This window comes from Anolis carolinensis, chromosome 3, assembly GCF_035594765.1.
Source record: "Anolis carolinensis isolate JA03-04 chromosome 3, rAnoCar3.1.pri, whole genome shotgun sequence".
NCBI classification, from domain to species: Eukaryota; Metazoa; Chordata; class Lepidosauria; order Squamata; family Dactyloidae; genus Anolis; species Anolis carolinensis.
The window spans coordinates 270,517,350-270,539,877 of NC_085843.1; the positions used below are offsets into that span (position 1 = coordinate 270,517,350).

Consider the following 22,528-nt stretch of genomic DNA (forward strand, 5'->3'; position numbering starts at 1 on the left):
ATAGAATGATATAAAATATATTAATAGGATAATATAAAATGGAATATAATAATAATAACAGAATATGCTAATAATAAAATAATAATAATATGATAATATAATAGAATAATAGTATAGAATATAATGATATAAAATATATTAATAGGGTAATATAAAATGGAATTTAATAATAACAGAATAACAATATAATAATATGAAAATATAATAGAATAATAATAGAATAATAATATAATAGAAAAATATAATATAATGATTTAAAATATATTAATAAGATAATATAATAATGGGATATAATAATAGTAATAGAATATGATGATAATAATATGGCAATAGAATAATAGTATAAAATAATCAGTTTCATGGCATAGGATAGGAAGATGAGAGGAGAATCCCAATGCGTCCTGTACCTTTAAGGAGCGAAGCCTTGGGGAGGAGTTGAAAGCCCTCTTCCTTCCCTCCCTCCCACCCTCCCTTGCCCTGGCACCAGGAGCCAATCAGAAGCCTCTGGGAAGAAGAGAGCATGGCCAGCATGGCCAGGACGGAGAAGGAAGAAAAGGCAGTGCAGGCAGCAGCCACTGAAGGTTTTTCAAGCCTCGGCTGGGGGACAGGCAAGGCAAGGCAGGCAGGGAGGGAGGCACAGAAAGCAAGCACTTTCCCTCCCTCCCTCCGGTGTGTGTATGAGTGCTGGTTCTGCCCGGCAGCCATGCTTCCCAATGGAACTCTGCTGCAACCTTCGTTGCTAGGTCTTACTTTCAGGGGAGGCCTTATATTTGGCAATCCCCCCAAACCCCTGCTAGGTCTTATTCTTTGGGGAGGTCTTATTTTCGGGGAAACGCGGTATAATGGCTTTCTGGAGAAAGCCCTGCTTGTTGAAACTATCCAAATAGACCAGGGGGTCCTCAAACTTTTTAAGCAGAGAGCCAGTTCAGAGTCCCTGAAACTGTTGGGAGGTTGGGCTGAATCAGACCATTGGTTCATCTATTACAGCAATGTCTAAGGCAGTCTTCCTGAAAACTGTTGAACTGGAAATTATGGAGAATGTGGCTGAGTATGTATACAAAGAACATATTCATAGAAGAGCTTTTTATGGACTGCAATAGGTAGAATTCCTCAGTCAGCATTGACACTGATGACACTGGCTAAAAAGTTTCTTTTAAATTCTAGCTTTATCACTAAGTACTGGGCTTTGATCGTTTCTTGGTTTGCATGTTATGGGTGGTGCTTCCTACTCCTACATACAAGTTATGGTTCATAAGTCATGATTTCCTACCATTTCCAGTTTTTCAAATCTCCAGTAATTGGTTCAAAAGACAACATAATTTTCATATTGTTGCTTTGTAATAACTTTTTTTATAATGCAGAGAGAATAAAATAAAGCTTTTCTTCTATTAAAGAGTATTGTAGACAATATACAACCATCCTTTTAATACATAGCTCTTGTGTGCCTTCACGTCATTTCTAACTAATAATGATACTATGGTGAACTTATCATGGGCTTTTCCTGTTGGATGGTGGTGGCTGCTTTTACTTTCTTCAGAGGTTGAGAAAGTGTTCTGTGGCTAGTAGGTTTCCATGGCTGAGCAGGAATTTGAACCTTGGATTCTAGGGTCACAGCCTAATGCCCAAACCATTACGCAATGTTACATAATATATATACATACATAAGATACAAACATTACATAGCATACATGCATGCATGTTACATTCACATGTATGGCTCCTGAATTTAGCCTTCCAGTAAGTCAATTGACATGTGTGTGAATATCACAAATACCATTGCTAATGCAATAATGTGCAAATTGAAAAACAATTCATTTGAGGTTGAGATGAAACTTCCAACCATGCTATTTAGCTGTGAAGGTCAATTTACACATGCAAGTTTTCACTTGATGTTTTTGCAGTAATCAAATGATTAATATGCTCTGTGAAACTGTCCAAAGTGTAGAAATGGTTCACAATGGCAAGGGAATGTAGATAATAACTCATTTGTTTGTTGAATGCCCAAAATATGGAGAGATAGCAGGAGTGTGGAAGAGTTCCTAATTGTCACTGTGGACATTATACATCCATCATTTTGAACATCCAGTTTTTCTGGGCTCAGTTGTTAACAATGCCTGGTAACTGATGAAGATCTCTCTATTTTGCATCATCACAGTAATACATATTAATCAAATGAGGTTTCTCACTGCTTCTTGGGCTCTCCATTCAATGTTATCTTCAGTCTAGTCAAACAAATCACTTCTAAAAGATAAATTCACGGAAACAGATACCAATTTGACACACCAGGCTTAAATTGGTTTTGTTCCAAGTATCTTCAGAGGAGAATATGAAACTTATATTGGCCTGAATGCACATTCACATTACAAATGCTGCTTTTCCTCATGTTGTTTCATGCATTAGCTACAAGTAGATGTTCACATAAATATTACAGAAAAATTAAATTAGTCAAAAGAATTTAAGGTAAAAAATAAACTGTAGACATTACAGAACAATAGACAAGTAGTTATGAAAATAGTAACTTCTCTGAATGCTCCAGAGTTGAGAGAAGTTACTATTTGGAACCACAACTCCTTAAGGCACCACAGCCAGCCTCAGCCAGCAAGGCGGTAATTGTATACCAGTGGCTATCTTGGTTGGGGGAATACTAGTTGTTCTAGCCCAAAACTAAGTTTTCTAAGCTCTTGCTTCCCCCATTTTTTGACCTTCAGACAATTTAGTTTATGTCCCTAACACGGTTGCCCTCTCTCCCAATGGTGTTGCAAGATAACACTTGGTAGAGTGATGTCAGGAAATAAGGTATATCTTTCTAGACATGTCTGCAGGGTTGTGATCCATGCGGCTTTCAAGCTGTTGTTGGACTATCTGCCTGTGGTAGAATAGGCAATGCTGGAAAATATTGGAAGTTGTTATTCAATTTGATTCTTAGGTCTTAATTGCTGGAAGATCTCTGTGCAGCTGACATTTGGGCAAGAGTTCAATGCTTTTTGTCATGCCTACTTCTTGGGCAAGCATTTTTCCTGAACAAGCTTGAAGAGCCATGAGCTTCCCTTGTTTATTCTTCCTTTTCTCAAAAGTAGCTCCAAGCTTTTCCTTTGGTCCTCCACCTGTCTTGGACTTCAACTTCTAGAAGTCCCCATTAGCTTGGGTGACAGTTAGGAATTCTGGGAGCTGATGTTCAAAACATCTTGAAGACTGGAAAACAGTGTGAAATACTGCTTCAAAACAAGGCCTTCTCCTGCTATAAGTTTCATTCTCAAGTGTAATTGTGCTTGCCTCTCAACTAAACATGATGACCTAGGTACATTTTAGGGAAAGGACCATTTTAGTTAGCAACCCATTTGGCATCTAAACATTGCTGTTAGCGATATCTTTTCATTGGCAGGACCCCCCCCCCCCAAGTGATTTTATTACCCTTGATTTCTGGACCACCCCCTTTACTGACCTCCACCATGGGTAAATTGCTTCTTACTTTTAAATAGGATTGGTTAGCATTTCTAAATACTCATTTTTCAAACCCAAGTGATTGGCTTCTGGCATCCTTATCTAAGGACTTTATCGCATGCAGCAGGCAGATCATGTTGCCTTTAGTGATGGTTCTTACCACATGATGTCATGGTCATCCTACTGCTAGTCTGTGTCTTTCCCATAATCATCCCAAACCCATGAGTAGTTCCCAATCACACAATGTTCCTGTCATCTAACTTGAGTCTGTTTCACTTTTGTGGTGCAAAGTAATGTCTGTATCCTAATTGTGCTTAAAACTGTCTTTATGAAATATGATCCATCTAGTCACAGAATCATAAAGTTGGAAGGGGCCTTGTGGGTCATCAAGAAACTCTCTGCAGCATCTCCATCTAAAGGGCCCCCAGCTCAGAAAAGTTTTTTTTTTTTTACTGTAGTTCCTCAAACAGGATCGTCATCTTGGTGAAATGCACTGAAACATGTGCAGGGATGTTATAATACACATACAAAACAAAGAATCTTCTTCCAAATAGAAATAGAAAAAAAAGGTTTGCTACCAAACCACTCTAATACAGCAAATAAAGACTCAATAGAACGGAAAAAGGAAATCACATAATGGATGGCTGAAAGCTATTTATACCTGGAATGTTCGGTATAAGTTATTTATCTTTTTTTTTCTTTGAAAAAAATTCAGCTATTGATTATGTTTCCATTTCTGTCCACGTTAATTGTATCCCTGAATTTTCTTATATTAATGTGTCAAGCACAGGGACAGCAAATTTATTCCGCATTCTCCATTATAAATTGAATTCAATTATTGTGAATTTGACCATTATTCCTCAGCATATTCCAATTCCCCTTTTGTACCCTCTCAATAGGCAAATGATTTCTAACTGGATCACACTTTGTGATGATTTTGGACAGGCTCATCTCTATAATTGCATCACTCCCAACTCATTGAGGAAAACACCTTACCCACTCACAGTATTATTAATCTGAGCTATACTTCTTTGTCTAGCCCATACCAGTTATTTTGCATGAATGCCTCAGGGTAAAGCATAGCAGGAAGCAATGAGTAGCTTGCCATACTCAGAAACATATTCCCTGAAGGACCTGCCTTCAATTCTGAAATAAAGTGAACGTTTTAAACAAGGAATGGAATGGTCAGCTCCTGCATTTTCCAGGATCACGTAAAGGAGTGAAAAAAAAGTCCTGAACAATAAGGCCAAAGGTTTATGCAATTGAGTATTCTGCTACCACATTTTATTATCAATTTACAGTCATGCATGCAGTGTATGCTGGTTTATTTATTTTACTTTTGCAGGAACTCCCCCAAATATCTGCATAGCACAATGAAGCAGTATTTAACAAACTTTATTGTAACCTTTTCAGCTATGAACAACTTATTAGAAGGTTCACTTGGGTAAAAAAAGTAAGGTAAAGGTTTCCCCCTGACGTTAAGTCCAGTCATGTCTGACTCTGGGGGTTGGTGCTCATTTTCATTTCTAAGCCGAAGAGTTGGCGTTGTCCATAGACACCTCCAAGGTCATGTGGCCGGCATGACTGCATGGAGCGCCGTTAATCACTTGGGTAATTTGGGTAATATTTCCCACCTGAGTAATTAAGATCCAGTGGTCAACAGTGACATGAACCTGAACCTCCCTCCAAAGCCTTCTGTAACTGCTTGGTTGTCCTATTCATTTTCTACTATTGGGAAATTAGAATTTTGGCTGTGGTCGAAAGACATGTTTTCAGCCAGTGAAATCACTTCACATGGTTTTGACTTCAGCGTGTGATATAACTTCAGAGTAAAATCATCATTTCCATGTCATTCATATTCAGGGTATATCTATACAATCAGTTTGATTTGACTATCTTGGTCAATCCTCTTAAGTGGAAACTGGGATTCAGGAGTTTGGTCAGGTAGTTATGACCTCATCATACATACCTTAAGCAGTGTCCTTGGACGCTTTCACCCTGACATGGGAATCATGCCCCACGCCAGCCATCACACAATATTGGATGCCTTCTGGCAAAGGCCCTACCCCCCAACTGGGGTGATAGCTTCATCGGAGGCCTCACTCTCAGCACTGAAGGCTTCCTGTGTTGTGCTGGCTCCAATGGAGCTAGCAAAGATTCTTGGCACTCTGTCGACACTTCCCTTGTGTGATGCAGAAAGCATTGCTGAGAGGGAGCTGTGCTCGGGCTGACAGATTTGCCCCACGGCTCCTCCTTTTTTCCCCGGACCCCAGGTGAAATGGGATGTTTCCCCTGGCTTTTGTGATGAGGCCCTTAGACTTCTCTGCTAGAGAACTCAAGTGCATGCCTCTGAATGACAGACAAAGCTCTCTGTAGAGAAGAATCACACCACACACTACAAAGCCCAGGATTCTATAGGATAAAGTCTGATAATTATGAAAACTCATAAAAGGTAATAAAACTGTACAGTGAAGATAAACTCTCAGTCATTTCCAATTAATAAGTACAAGCTTCAAAGAAGTGGATGGCACCTTCCAGTGCTTCACAGTTTATGTCACCGTCACCATCACATGTCTCCCTACCCCCCACTCCACCATCATCACCACCAACACCACCATCTTTCTTGATTCTCTGTTTCCCTCCTCCACAACACTGGGACTTAAGGCAGCCTACAAATTAAGATAGGTTTAATTGAGTTAAAACAGCCATTAAAATGTAATTAAATTACAGATTGAGCATCCCCTGTGCATAAAATTATTTAAAATATTTTATATAAAATTGCCTTTAGGCTATGTGTTTAAGGTGTTTGTGAAACATAGATGAATTTTGTGTTTAGATTTCGGTCCCATCCCCAGATATCTCATTATGCACATACCCTGTTTCCCCTAAAATAAGACACCCCCAGAAAATAAGACCTAGTAGAGGTTTTGCTGAATTGCTAAATATAAGGCCTCCCCTGAAAGTAAGACCTAGCAAAGCTTTTGTTTGGAAGCATGCTCAACGAACAGAACACCAGAGCATGCAGGATCAGTAAATGTAAGTACCATAGTAGTAACAAGAAATTCTTGATAGGATTCACAGTTTGTCTAGTTATGATGGTTTGTGATAACAACTACTGTACAGTATATAATAAATATTCATTTTTTTGTTCAACAATAAATGTGAATTCTTCTTCATGGAAAAATAAGACGTCCTCTGAAAATAAGACCTTGTGCATCTTTGGGAGCAAAAAATAATATAAGACACTGTCTTATTTTAGGGGAAACACGGTATATGCAAATACAAGTATTCCAAAACCTGTGGATCCCCCTGAAATACAAACATTTTTGATAAGGAATATTGAACCTGCATTAGTTATTTAGTTGCTTCTGTATACAAAATATCATCTCTAGGCCTGACATCCACCCCTAAAGTAGTGTTCCCTCACTACTTCGCGGTTCACTTTTCGCGGATTCGCTGTTTTGCGGTTGTTCAATAAACTCTAAAAGACTATTATAAATCATAAAAAAATTACAATTTACAGCCTAAGGAAGGGAGGAAGAAGAAGCTAAAGGGAGAGAAATGGAGCCCAAGCGGCAACGGGAGGAGAAGGAGGTGATTTATCAACACACGATTGGTTGATAAAGACTTAAAATAGTGTATAACTACTAAAATAATGTATCAATATTAAAATAAATATAGTGTCCCTACTTTGTGGATTTTCACTTATTGCAGGTGGTCCTGGAACCTAACCCCAGCGATAAGTGAGGGAACACTGTAGACTACAATAGAAAGGCTGCAACAAGGTCTCACAGCTTCTGATTGTAGCAGTCCTACACACTGGTGGTAAAGAAGTGAAAACATCCTCCTTGCACTCTGACCAGAAGCTGACCTTACCTCCTTTACCTGACATTTACTCTAGACTTTAAGGTGGTCTGAGGTGGAATTTATATAGTTTTCCAGTAAGGACTTCTTCACACATGCCACCGGAATTGCTGAGTATCACTGCGAATCTGGCGGCATCCACCCAGGGGGTGTGGGGATCTGTCACCCTGCACCTTCGCAGCTCCCCTCTACCTCATCACATGGGGGAAGCCTCAGTAAGCCAGCTCAACCCATCTTTCCTTATGGAAAGACGGGAAGCCTCCTGTCATGCAGTGTCGGCATTTTTTTCCAGTGGCAGTGGGGGGAGTTGCACTTTTGCCCCAGAGCTGCCCCAAAAGTACTTTTCCGGTGTGTGATGGGAGCTGGCAGGCTCTGTGGCAAAAGTGCAAAAAAAAAAAAATCCCAAAAAACCACCACTGCCAAATTCTAGCCCGTGTGAAGAGGTCCTAAAATTGCCTAGTCTTACTGAGTAAATACAGAGTGTACGAATCTGTAACTCCAGGTTTAAAATCCATAATTGCAATACTGTCAGCCAGAATTAAAAATAACGTAAAATGTACAACTAATACAGTAGAATCTCACTTATCCAACATAAACAGGCCGGCAGAACGTTGGATAAGCAAATATGTTGGATAATAAGGAGAGATTAAGGAGAAGCCTATTAAACATCAAATTAGGTTATGATTTTACAAATTAAGCACCAAAACATCATGTTATGCAACAAATTTGACAGAAAAAGTAGTTCAATACGCAGTAATGCTATGTGGTAATTACTGTATTTACGAATTTAGCACCAAAATATCATGATATATTGAAAACATTGACTAAAAAAAATGTGTTGGATAATCCAGAACGTTGGATAAGCGAATATGTTGGATAATAAGGAGAGATTAAGGAGAAGCCTATTAAACATCAAATTAGGTTATGATTTTACAAATTAAGCACCAAAACATGCAACAAATTTGACAGAAAAAGTAGTTCAATACGCAGTAATGCTATGTAGTAATTCCTGTATTTACGAATTTAGCATCAAAATATCATGATATATTGAAAACATTGACTAAAAAAATGCGTTGGATAATCCAGAACGTTGGATAAGCAAATGTTGGATAAGTGAGACTTTACTGTAATAATAATAGTCAGTGTAGAAACAGTACAATTAAAAACAGTACATCACTTTATTAAAATGCCTTTTCTCTGAAAAGATTCATTTATCAAAAACAAACTAGAATAACAAACTAGAATAATCTCTTTAGAGGTTATGAGAGCTTTCCCCCAATCATCATCATCATCATCATCATCATCATCATCATCATCATCATCATCATCATCATCATCATCATCATCATCTGCATTTCTATACCGCTTTTCTCACCCCTCAAAGCGGTTTACAACATAATAAATGGCAAAATTCAATGCCTTACATACACACACACACACATATATATATATACACACACATACAGTAGAGTCTCACTTATCCAACACTTGCTTATCCAACGTTCTGGATTATCCAACGCATTTTTGTAGTCAATGTTTTCAATACATCATGATATTTTGGTGCTAAATTAATAAATACAGTAATGACTAAATAGCATTACTGTGTATTGAACTACTTTTTCTGCAAAATTTGTTGCCTAACATGATGTTTTGGTGCTTAATTTGTAAAATCATAACCTAATTTGATGTTTAATAGGCTTTTCCTTAATCTCTCCTTATTATCCAAAATATTCGCTTATCCAACATTCTGCCGGCCCGTTTACGTTGGATAAGCGAGACTCTACTGTATATATAAAAATATATCACATATCCAAATCAAAATCAAGCATTAAAACTACAAAAATATCAAACATAGACATATGTATGAAACATTTTATTACAGCAATTAACATAGATCCCTTCTCCTCCACCACCATCCTCCCTCTCCATAGAGTTTCAACAATGGCTGCTAACTATTGTTACTGTTAGTTACATTTTCTCCATGGAGTTCAAGATGTGGTATTTTGCCTCTGTGTTCTTACTTGTTTCAAGAGAATTATCGACATTTGCATATTTCCCCCCCACTTGTTTCTCTCAACAACCCTCTCAACAACCCTGTAAGGTAAGTCAAGCTGAATAGCCAAGCTGGTTTCACGGCTTCAGTGGTGATCCTAAGTCGGATCTCCTGACCTTGTCCATCACTATGATATGTTCCCTGCTGTTCCAGTTCTCTGAAAGGACCTGAATCTGTATATAAGGCTCTCTGCACACTGCTGAGCAAGAAATTCAAAATAGGCAAAAGCTATTATTCCCGACAATGAGCACTTTATACAGTGACATTCAAAACAAATTTCATACCACAACTAATTAGCTGAGCAGTCGTTTAAAGCAAAGCAGCAGATAAACGGCGACACATCTTTAAAAGCCAGATAAAGTAGAAAGACTTTTCATACATCCTTACAGAGTCGTACATTAGTAATTTTAATTTAGGAGCTGATTCTAGATCATAAGTAACATCATCACAAAAGTCCTGCTCTGGCAGCTCTTTGAGCAAACATCTTTAAAAAGTGGGACCCAGCAGAGCAAACCTACCTAGATAATAGTATTGGGTTAGAAAAATCTGGGGTGGCATATTGATCAGGGTATTGAGCTGAGACCTGAGAAGTTCACATTGATACCTATCTATCTATCTATCTATCTATCTATCTATCTATCTATCTATCTATCTATCTATCATCTCTCTATCATCTATCATCTATCTAATAATAATCAAAATAATAGCATCTAGCTTCTTAAGACTGACTTAAAACCCTAGCTTGATAAACAGGAACCAAGTTTCATTTTTCACATTATATATCTATCTTCCTTTTCTCTTCAGTCCTCCACTTTTTTCTTATCCTGCTCTCATCCTGTTATCTTATCTTATCTTCTTTCTTTCCATTTTCTTTTAAAAGATTTAAAGAAGAAGAATACAAAATTTCTCCCTTAGAAAGATATAGCTCAGGGTTCTGAAAAATTACACTTATCTCCAAATAATATCCTTGGTGCCCGACGTATTTCAAGCAAAAACTTTCCCAAGGAGGCAAATAGAAATGAATAAAAACGTTAACTACTGTAAACTAAAAGCATGAAAACACCCCAAGTTAACCAAAATAAATGCCATTCAACACATGCAAATAAAAAAAAGTTTTCTTCTTCATATTCAAAATATGACTAAATAAACCAAAGTCAGAATTAAAGCAGAAGAAAAAGAAACTTGCCAAATCTCTTGTTTTAGGCTGGCATCTTGTTCAGAGTTATGTTAATGCAAAACCATTTGCTTCAACAAAAATTCAAATTTGTGAAGTTAGAAACCAACCAGTGCATACATCTGAATATGTTTTTCAAATTGAGAGATTACCTGGGCAATTGTAATTTTTACAATGATCCTGAGACATGTTTTCCCATTCTTGATTGATCTTTCTGCATGCATTCACATATATGTGCTTGATGTTTTCACCGAAAAAGATTACACCAATATTTCTGGAGTTTTACCTGTGGGAATGATTCAGTGCAAGGTCAGGCTTTCTCATTTTCAAGTAGCAGATTACAAGCTTTGTTTCAATGAAACTGGCAATGCTTGAAATATCTTTTGGAGAGGCTTCAAAGGGCTTCCCTAAAGCTGCACCTTTGCTGCAGAGCTAGAAAGAAAGAAAAAATTAAAGAGTTGACTCGTTACTGATGTGATGCCACACACGTATGACAAGTAAATCATGTATCCAGATGAAAAATGGAGCAATCAACTCATATTTTTCATGTCCAAACTATTTTGTTTTCTGCAAATTATGATAAACTTGTTGGAGTTTGCAACTTTTGCATGCCTATACTCATTGGTAGTTAGAGTGCATGTCACTCTTCAGGAGGTTAAGAACAACATATTTATTGTAAGTGCATGTTTATCTGTGAATTGGGTCACACTCACGCTCTCCTTATAGACTTTCTTCTCTAAGGTCTCCTCCACTTGCACTCCTCTCTCTTTATCTACCTGTATTAAGAGCTTCTCAAGTTGAGGTACTTCAACTCTTCTTACCTTTCTTTAAGGTAAGATGAAGAAATGAATTTGTATTGATTTTGGTCAAGTTTTCATGAGTAAAAATACTTTGGCAAAATACAAAGAAGACTAAATTTGGTATCTTTCTCTGCTAGGTCTTGTATGTGGAGTGGGCTGATGAATTGTTCAACCTATGCCTGGTGCATTAGTAATTCCAGTTGAGAGAATACTACACTCTCTTATATTTCCCAATAAAACTTGCCATCACTCTGCAAGCAACAGTGAGAAACATCTTTTTGCCCAAAAACCTAAATTGAATTGGAGGTAAATTCTCAGGAGGCACGTTCTGGAGGATCAAAGGGGAAAAAACAGGATGAACAATATCATTATATTTTAGTTTAAAACTCATACTTCCAATATTTAACCACTGGAGAGGAATTTAACCCTTTTTTAGCCACAGTGAAAGGAAAAATCTATATAAACGCTAGGAAATAATCTAATGATGTTGTAATCATGGAGGAGTGGTATGGGTCTCTTAGAATTCAAAGAGAGCCTCATTGAAAATCAAGAAGACAAGATGCACCCGTATTCTGGTGTAAAGAGTCTGTTTCATCACTCTCAACATACTTAGTTGAAGACGTGAGAGTGAGAGGACATGGCTTTTTCTAAGTAGCTTCAGTTGGACTGACCAAGGGTAAGTGTAAGTAAAAAAGCCTCTAGATAATAAGAAAGAGAAGAAGAAGAAATGACTTAAGGGGAAAAGTCCACCCAACATATCCTTTTAATTTGCTGGCAATCACACACAGATATGCAAATCCTCAGTCTGTTAATCTGATGTAGTCTTTTAACTTGACATGCTGTTTTTATTGAACAGACCTGCTATCTTGGATTAACCCTGTTTTAATTGGAACCATTGTCAATCTGTAATTACACATTAAATGTTTTTTTCAGATTATCTGATGAAATTTCCACATGCGCTATCTAATATAAAGCTATTAGATTCAATCCTTCCTACATGGGCAATGGAGAACAAAGTGGTATTTTCTATGTAATAATCCTTGAGGAGTTTGAAGTCATTTAAGGATGTAAATAATATTTTAAAATATTCAACAATGGTTAAAAAGCATGTTTCTTGACTATTGGGAAAGTTTTACTAGGAGGATCCTGTAGTTTGGGACTTATGTTGCACAAAATTTGCACATGGAGGTTTTTTTATTATTATTTTACAAATATCAGCATTTCTGTTGGAAAGGTTTCCTTTTCTAAGCAGGCACCAATATTTATGGACATGCATATTTTGTGCCCACAAAACATAATTTCTTGCACAAATCTGGTTTCTGTACAAAGTAACATCTGCAAGAAATCTTGTGCAAGAAATAAATCTCCAACTATAGCATTTTGTGAGCAGGAAGCAGCATTTTCTAGAAGACAGTAGTGTTTCTGCACATATTTTTGCACATAAAATGCCGATTTCTTCCCAAAAATACCCCATCCAAATTTAGCATGGAGAATACTGTCTTGAACCGAAATTCCTAATTTTATTTCAAGAATGAAATTAGAAAGTGAAAATATACACCCCGATTCTCCTCTCCCCATTCTCAGTCATTTCCCTCTCAAGGTTGAATACATTAAATCCTTTCGAACCTTCCTCATAGCAGTTCTTTGCTTTGCTTTTGCTTTATATCAGACCATCTCAAGTGTCCTGCTCTGATCTTGTTCCATTTTGCTTACCTTCTTCTTAAGATGTGGCAGCCACAGTACTCCAGCCCAACCAATTCAGAAATGTCCACTCCCAACGTAATAGGTGTGGAGCTTGGAAAAGTTACACATACAAGTCCTAGAATCGCTTATTCATTAAGGGTATTGGAAATCCTGGGAAGAGTAATTTAAAAAGGCGATGCTTCCATATTCTGGATCAATGCAGGACTCCCACCACCAGCTCAGGGCTGATTTCTGTGGCTTTAACTCCTGCATCTCAACTTTCAAAGATCCCATCTTGGGTCTATAGAGAAGAAGGAGCAAAGAGATGTAGACAGTAGTTCAATGAGGTAATTTTAGACCTTCAACATGATGGTCTTACAGAAGGGAGCAGGCATTATATAGCTATGTCCATTGTTGTGGACATGAAGCACACAACTAATTATTTCTTTTTTTCACATACAGCTGCCACTGCATTTTTTACAGCTGCTTCAACATTCCTGATAGGAATAAGACAAAACAAAGCAAATCCTGCTGAATATTCTTAATACTTAACAAGCCACAATATCATGACGACAGCTTAACGTGAATTCTGCTGCCAGTGTTACATGCGTCATTTAGCAGTAGGAAATGATTATATATTGTAAAGAAATAATAATAATATTTGTACTCAGTAAATGAAGAAACTTCAGAACTTGGAAAAATTGGGTTACAAGTAAGATAGCTATTTACAAGGTATTCCTTCTTGCTATCAAGGGCAAGATGAAATCACAAACTAAATTAGCCCCATGCAGGAGCAAAAAGCATCTACATTGATCTTTTAACTTACAGCTGATCCAGAGTGGATTGGCCCTGGTTGGGGGGTGGAGGTTGCAAGGCCAACCTCCATGCCACTGCAGACATGGGAGGGTATCTGGAATTGCAGGAGGGAATCCACACCATCCAGTGGCCAGCTTTACTGTCATCTTGTCATCACCACAGCATTGACCACAGAGCAGAAAAGCGCTTCTTGTTTTTGCTCATAACCCTCTTCATTCTCCAAGCCATGTTACTACTTTTGCAAGTATCAGCAAAGATGATGAGCAATTACTAGGAGTACCTTTGTGTTTCGTTGTCACCACTACAATGGCAAGAAGATGACTACAGTAAGTACCAAACCTTGTCCCTGAGCCCCTGAGCCCAGGGATTGCAGGATGGCCATGTAAACAGCAGCAGCTATGTGTGTTATATGGATACCAAATAATCCATTCACCCCTGCAATACGTTATTTAGCGTGTGTATATAGGTCTAGGGAAAGGGAAAGGTTTTCCCCTGACATTAAGTCTAGTTGTGTCTGACTCTAGGGCAGGGGTCCCCAAACTTTTTAAACAGAGGGCCACTTCACGATCCTTTGGACCATTGGAGGGCCGGACTATAGTTGGCCACCGAGCAATAATAATTAATAATAATAATAACAACAATAATAATAAAAAAGAGGGTTGGCAGAGACCCTTTGGGCTATTGAGTCCAATCCCCTTCTGCCTTTGTGCACCGAAAGCACAAGCACAGCACTCCTAACAGATGGCCACCCAGCCTCAATGTTAATAATAATAATAATACAGGGTTTTGGAACACAGTACTCCTGACCTCACAATCGTGTTAAAAAACAAAGTATGGACTGTCGATGTTGCAATCCCAGGTGACAAAAGGATTGAGGAGAAACAACTGGAAAAGCTGACACGATATGAGGATTTAAAGATCGAATTACAAAGACTCTGGCACAAGCCAGTCAAGATGGTCCCAGTGGTGATCGGCACACTGGGTGCAGTGCCTAAAGATCTTGGCCTGCACTTAAACACAATCGGCGCTAACAAAATTACCATCTGCCAGCTGCAGAAGGCCACCTTACTGAGATCTGCAATCATTATTCGCTGATACTTCATACAGTCCTAGACACTTGGGAAATGTCCGACGTATGATCCAATACAACAGCCAGCAGAGTGTCTGCTGTGGACTCATCTTGTGTTTCAAATAATAATAATAATGGGTTTTAAGAGAAGAAGAGACCCCTTGGGTCATTTAGCCCAACCCCCTTCTGCCCTTGTGCCGTGGGGGCCGGATAAATGGCTTCGATGGGCCGCATCCGGCCCCCGGGCCTTAGTTTGGGGACCCCTGCTCTAGGGGTTGGTGCTCATTTCCATTTCTAAGGTGAAGAGTTGGCATTGTCCATAGACATCTCCTAGGTTATGTGGCCAGCATGACTGCATGGAGCGCCATTACCTTCCCGACTGAGTGGTACCTAACATTTGCATGTTTTTGAACTGCTAGGTTGGCAGAAGCCGGGGCCAACAGCAGGAGCTCTCCCCGCTCCCTGGATTCGAACCACTGACCTTTTGGTCAGCAAGTTCAGCAGCTTAGGTTTAATCCGCTGCACCACCGGAGGCTTCGTATATAGGTATGAAGTTACTTTATTGTTGAACAAGTGCTATTGTTTGGTGGTGCACTTGCCTTGTAAAATTAATGCTGTTTGTCATCACTTTAATTGTTATGACTCAGTGCTATGGAATTCTGGAATTTGCAGTTTGGTGACACACAAAACCCTTTGGCAGAGAAGGATAAAGACCTTATAAACCTGCAACTTCTGTAATTGCATAGTATTGAGCCATGACAGTTAAATGGAGTCAAACTGCATTAGTTTTGCAGTGTAAATGTGCCCTTTTTACTTTAAAAATGTTATGCATTTCAGAGGCGATTTGACTGGTGTTTTTCATAGTCATAATGAGTTATTAGTTTTAAAACAAACAAACAAACTTTGTACCCCTAACGGAATATATTCCAGATCTGACTACACTACAAAATGCAGAAGATCAAAGACAAGTTTTAAAAAATTAGATTCTGCATGTTTTCCTGCTTTTTTGCATAAAAGGTACTTAAGGTAGAGAATACATTCTACTTTGTGCTGTCAGGCTATGTACACTGTTTGTCCAGAAAGAGATGTAAAGTTATGCAGAATGAGGATGCTATTCATTGCTCATTATGAGAGATTTCCACCAGGCATAGTAGAGCCCATGAAGGATGAATTGAAAGGGGAACAGAATATTCTAGGACGATTTAGAATAATTTTCTCCCAATGATCCAGTTGAGAATCCTATTTGCATATCTCTTAGTCGGTGAAAAAGGTCAGGTCGAAAGAAATAAAAAATATGAGAACACCTTTTATAATTTTCCCCCTCACTCCCCTCTGTCCAATCATAACAGAGGGGATTCAGATTAGAAAAGGCTGCTTTAATCCATCCATCAAGAAAGCAATGGAGGAATGTAAGTAGAAAAATAATAAAAAGAGGGAGTAATTTCTGTTCTTAATTCTCAGTTAATGGAAGGGAATCATTTGAAAAGTGGTCCACAGAATGCTTTAAGGATAACATGAGCATGTTTTCATATTTCACCTCATATTCTTCTTCCATGGAATTTAATATAGAATAATCACCTTATTACAGCATACTTTAAAAGCATTCTGAAATTGTAATGCAAGGCTAAGATTCTCCATTTATATGGAGCAATTTTAAGCAGTGTCATGAGGAAGGAAAAAAAAAAACCTCTCTAGGCATTGTGTATTTTCTTTTCTTTTTTGGTGGGCAGAATGAGGTGGCTGACACTTGGGGAGCAGAGTCTTTCTCTTCATGAAGAAAATATTAGCCCATTTGGGGAAGGGGGTATCAAAGTAGGTCAATATATTCAGGAGATGACTTAAATTTGTCACTATTCCATTCCACACTCATTTATCCTTCATCACTCCCTTCCTTTTACCAAACAATTAATAGCTACTATCAATGGCATTTATATATTGTCTCCACTAACAGGTATATGTCCAAGGCCGGAGTTAAAATTGCAGGAAGAAACATTAACAACCTTAGATATGCAGACGATAACACTCTGATGGCTGAAAGAGAGGAAGATATGAAGAGCCTTATAACCATGGTGAAAGAAGAAAGTGCAAAAGCTGGGTTGCAGTCAAACATCAAGAAAATCAAGATCATGGCAACCAGACTGATTGATAATTGGCAAATAGAGGGAGAAAACGTTGTGGCAGTGACAGACTTTATATTTCTAGGTGCAAAGATCACTGCAGATGCAGACTGCAGCCAGGAAATCAGAAGACATTTACTTCTTGGGAGGAGAGCAATGGCTAACCTCAATAAAATAGTGAAGAGCAGAGACATCACACTGGTAACAAAGGTCCACATAGTCAAAGCAATGGTACTCCCCATAGTAACCTATGGATGCGAGAGCTGGACCATAAGGAAGGCTGAGCGAAGGAAGATAGACGCTTTTGAACTTTGGTGTTAGAGGAAAATCCTGAGAGTGCCTTGGACCGCAAGAAGATCCAACCAGTCCATCCTCCAGGAAATAATGCCCAGCTGCTCACTGGAGGGAAGGATATTAGAGGCAAAGATGAAGTACTTTGGCCACATAATGTGAAGACAAGAAAGCTTGGAGAAGATAATGATATTGGGAAAAATGGAAGGAAAAAGGAAGAGGGGCCAACCAAGAGCAAGACAGATAGATGGCATCCTTGAAGTGACTGGCTTAACCTTGAAGGAGCTGGAGGTGGCAACGGCCGACAGGGAGCTCTGGCGTGGACTGGTCCATGAGGTCACGAAGAGTTGGAAGTGACTGAACAAATAAACAAAAACAGGTATGTGAAACTCCATGATGTGGAGAAAGTGGGCATAAAGTGGTTCCTTCCACCCTCCTTTTTAAATACTTGAACATGGCTTATTTGAAAGAAAATTCCAGTCCATTAACAGAGTTACTAGCAAGTGTCCCATCTCATGGTCTATTCAGTTTGGATAGTATGTATTTGAAGGTGCATTGCCAAGACATAATAAGGATTCTGTTGGTGTACTTTCTACACTGCTGCTCAGCAATATTTCTTCTTGACCACCTTGAGTTCATCTCAGCAATGGCACAGGAGCCTCCCCTACACCCTTTCTAGCACGTTGTGCTGGGGAACTTCAACATGAGGCCACTCAGTCACTGCTTAGGATTTTATATCTTCTATGACAACCATTGATCTTTCCAAAATAAAATCTGGTAGTATCCACTATGCAGGAAATACTATACTTCTCTGTGCTGCTGTCACGGACCTGGACCACTACTTGGTGGGATTTAGAATCATAGAATCATAGAGATGGAAGAGACCTTGTGGGCCATCCAGCCCAACCCCCTGCCAAGAAACAGGAAAATAACATTCAAAGCAGCCCTAATAGATGGCCATCCACACTCTGTTTAAAAAGCCTCCAAAGAAGGAGCCTCCACCACACTTCAGGGCAGAGAGTTCCACTGCTAAACAGCCCTCACAGTGAGGAAGTTCTTCCTGATGTTCAGGTGGAATCTCCTTTCCTGTAGTTTGAAGCCATTGTTCCGCGTCCTAGTCTCCAGGGCAGCAGCAAACAAGCTTGCTCCTTCCTCCCTATGACTTCCCCTCACATATTTGTACATGGCTATCATGTCTCATCTTAGCCTTCTCTTCTGCAGGCTAAACATGCCCAGCTCTTTAAGCCGCTCCTCATAGGGTTTGTTCTTGAGACCCTTGATCATTTTAGTCACTCTCCTCCAGACATATTCCAGCTTGTCAACATCTCCCTTCAATTGGACATAGTAGAATTGGACACAGTATTCCAGATGTGGTCTGACCAAGGCAGAAGAGAGATAGATACTATACTCCTAGTGAAAGAAAAAATTTAGATTCACTGTGGTTTGGAGCCAGTGCAGGATCAGACCCCAATTAAGAGGGGCTCATCCATCCCCAGAGGCTTATGGATCTGGATGGATTTCTCCTGGGTCTTGTGAAGGTTTCTGTCCATTTGGCATCTCTGGAAAAAAGAAATGGCCTGGGTAGTGGAGGCGATCACTTCTAAATGTCTTTTCCCACAGAATGGGGCTAACTAAATTCCCTATTTTCAGAAAAATACTAAGAAGACTGATGGGATGACTGTTTTAATGTATAAATGGCTACGACAAAGAGAAAAGTCAAGATGTGTTTCCCTGTTGCCCAAGACAGTATGGCCGTTGCTAATGGTTTTAAGTCACAGGAGAGGAGATTTGAATTGAACTTCAGAAGGAACTTCTTGACAGTGAGAGCAGTTTGATAATGAAACCAATTAATTGGAGATGTGACGGGGACCTTTCTCTGGATGTCTTCAAAAAGAGGCTGGACAGCTATCTGCGCAAGATGTGATAACTGGACTCAATGGCCTATGGGCCTCTTTCAACTCAGTGATTCTGTGATTCTATAATTATGGCAAACACATGGTAGTCTATTGATATCAACACAGACGTAACACAAGCATTTCTAGAAATTCTTTCCTTTGGATGACAGCTCCCAGAATCCCCTAACCAGAGAATTGTGACAGTAGTAAATCTCCCCCTGCCCCCAGCTTTCCCAAGCTTTGAGCATTTCTGTGCAATTAAATCCTTATGCCTCTCTTCTTAAAAGCTATCTGCATTATAAGCTTGTGAAAGAAACAAGAAAAGGGTTACTTTGGTCATCCTTTTATATTCAGAAATGGCAAACAAGGACAAATATATCTCTACATCTCTAACTACAGTGTGGCATTTAACAAATAATGGTCCAGATTTAAAAGTACTAGTACAAAGATGAAACAAATGGCACTAAGCCAGAAGCTTTCCCTCTGTCTCAAACTCTGTCTCTGTTTGCAATATAGCCAACAGGGAACAAAAATAATACAGTACTGGCTGGCTTGTTGTCCAGATCTTTTGCTGCCTGAGATGGAGAAGAAATTGGTGTTACTCATCATGCTCAGTTCCTATTGCATCAAAAACCAACCAAGGGATTGTTTCTTTTTTATTTTTAGTACCGGTATATGATTTCCACCTACCAAATTACATATGCATCCCCTCATATCTGGCAATAAAAACACAATAAAACGATAACAATACATAAGCAATTAATTTGTAGACCTGCATTGATACAAATAAGAACCAGGAAGTCTTCATTATTAAATCTACCCAAACAAGCATAAAATATCATTTTAAAATCACAGCATGGGCTGCTACAAGAGAATGAATCTGACTCATTTTCTTATCCATACGGAGACACTTTGCATTGGTTATTTTTTGTGTGGTTGGACTTAGTGTCAGTTTAAACTTTTAATTTTAAAGAGAAACACAAGAAGTTGTTCCCTACCTCCCAATAGCTTCAGCATCTTGGAGAGCTCTTTTAATGTTCAGTAAAACACAGAATGGATCCATAATTCCACAGATGGAGTCCACCAACCACCTCATTGTTAATAAAGGTATGTACAAACTACAGTATGTTACAGGCTTGTGAGCTCCCTTCACAATCAGTCCTCTCTTCCTTCACTGCACTAGCATAGCTGCAAAGGCAAATCAGAACCTTCTGCCTCTATTTTCATTACTCAATGTAAACGATAATGTCCAAACCATGAATAATGGTTACTCTTACTGATGGTTTGTCAGAACAAGCTAAATTGGAAACTATGGTTTGCAGTGAGCTTGTCTGAACAAAACATGGTTAAGGAGTGTGGTGTTGTGGTGTGGTGTGGTGTGGTGGAGGCTCCTTCTTTGGAGGCTTTTAAGCAGAAGCTGGATGGCCATCTGTTGGGGGTGCTTTGAATGCAATTTCCTGCTTCTTAGCAGGGGGTTGGACTGGATGGCCCATAGGTCTCTTCCAAGTCTATGATTCTATGATTCTAAGTTTTTCATTGCTGCCCTTTGGTTTGGAAATCTGAAAAATTGTGTTCAATTCAATACGGAAACAAAATGATGGCAATATTTTAAAACTTTAAGATGAGATTAATGGAATAATCTCTATGTCAGGAAAAAACACAAGGGATTAAAACAGGTTGCTGTCAGTAGTGTGTATTGGGGAGAAGCGCTGTATCATGCCATAAGGTACTCCAATCTCAGTTGAAGAATTCTGTGAGGATCAGTTCCAAAAGGCAGCTTTCCCAATGTTTGACTACACTTTTAATGCAATTTCTGTGGATTTTATTATGGATTCCCATGACCTAGACAGAGTGCCACATCATTGCCACCTTCTAGTTTCAACCTGAACAAATGCATTAGAAGTGTTGTGGATACGTGAAATATGGTATATAAGAACAGTTACTTATTTTCTTTTATCCAGCCTTTACCAGGAAAAATGAAGGGCCAAATGTAATGCCCCTCAATTTCAAATACCCATAATATCTCATTATAGGCAAGTGCCATAAATCAGGGAGTACATTGCTTGCAACTTTACTCTTGCTATCATCTCTTTGAAATACTCCAGTAGAGAAGATACAGATATGACTAAAAATGCCAGAGAATGATTCTCACACACCTCAGTGAGCACAAAGGCATTGTCAAGTTTTTTAGGGGATGATGTGGATAAGATTGTGTGGATGTATGTCTGGTAGTAATGCTTTTACACAGACTAGACCCTGCTTCAACCTCACAAATATGTGTACGGCAACTTGGAAAATTGTGACTGCAAGGTTTTGAATCATAGCTAGAAAAAGACAATTATTTGGGACCCTTGGCACTAAAGCCTTGCCCTTTCGAATACTTTTAAAGGTATTCTGTGTTATTTCAACCAATTTGAAGAGTTTGGTTCAGCACCTTAATCCCAAGAAAGCCTTAAAAAGAGCAAAACCATTAAATGTTAGCAGATGGTATTCCCCTCTAGATGTTCCTTGCGATGGAAAGGAAAAGATAAACTTTATGTGAGAGATTATGATCAACATAGACTGGGATCCATTAGTAGATTTTGTGGAAACTGTAACAGCTTTACCCATGGGTGTCTCAATAATAATAATAATAATAATAATAATAATAATAATAATAATAGTTTATTTATACCCCGCCACCATCTCCCCAACGGGGACTCGGGGCGGCTCACATGGGGCCATGCTCAAGACAATACAATAAACAAAATATAAAAACAACATATCAAAATACAATTAAACAATACAAGAACAACACTACACAGTACAGAACAAAATCAAAGCAAAACGTAGCATAACATAACAAGGGCGGGCCGCATGGACACAAAGTTAAAAACTCGGGGTAAGAAGAGATAAGAATAAAACCATGGGGAACAGGGGTCTAAAGGATAGATGTTGGGGGGAGAAACAAAGGAGGTATATACAGTTACTCTCCAAAAGCACACCGGAAGAGCCATGTTTTTAAATCTTTCCTAAAGGCTAAAAGAGTGGGGGCTTGCCTGATCTCAATGGGCAGTGAGTTCCATAAACGGGGGGCCACAGCAGAAAAGGCCCTCTCCCTTGTTCCCACAAGGCGGGCCTGAGATAAAGGCAGTGGTGACAGGAGGGCCTCCCCAGATGATCGAAGGGCTCGGGCAGGTTTATGGTAGGAGATACGGTCACGAAGGTAGGTGGGTCCCAAACCGTTTAGGGCTTTATAAATGATGGTCTGCACCTTGAATTGGGACCGGAAAATGAACGGCAGCCAGTGGAGCTCCTTAAACAAGGGAGTAGATCTCTCCCTGTA

The 22,528-nt window shown here is 39.0% G+C and overlaps 1 protein-coding gene across 3 annotated transcripts in view; it reads right to left on the reverse strand.

Moving 5' to 3' along the window:
- The window catches only part of spata16 (spermatogenesis associated 16), a 250,743-nt gene that overhangs the window by 118,889 nt on the left and 109,326 nt on the right, over positions 1-22,528 (reverse strand). For all 3 annotated transcript variants that reach the window (XM_062976770.1, XM_062976771.1, XM_008106073.3), the window contains exon 3: positions 10,819-10,964. In XM_062976770.1, coding sequence (XP_062832840.1) covers positions 10,819-10,964 — 146 coding nt within the window. The remainder of the gene's footprint in view (positions 1-10,818; positions 10,965-22,528) is intronic.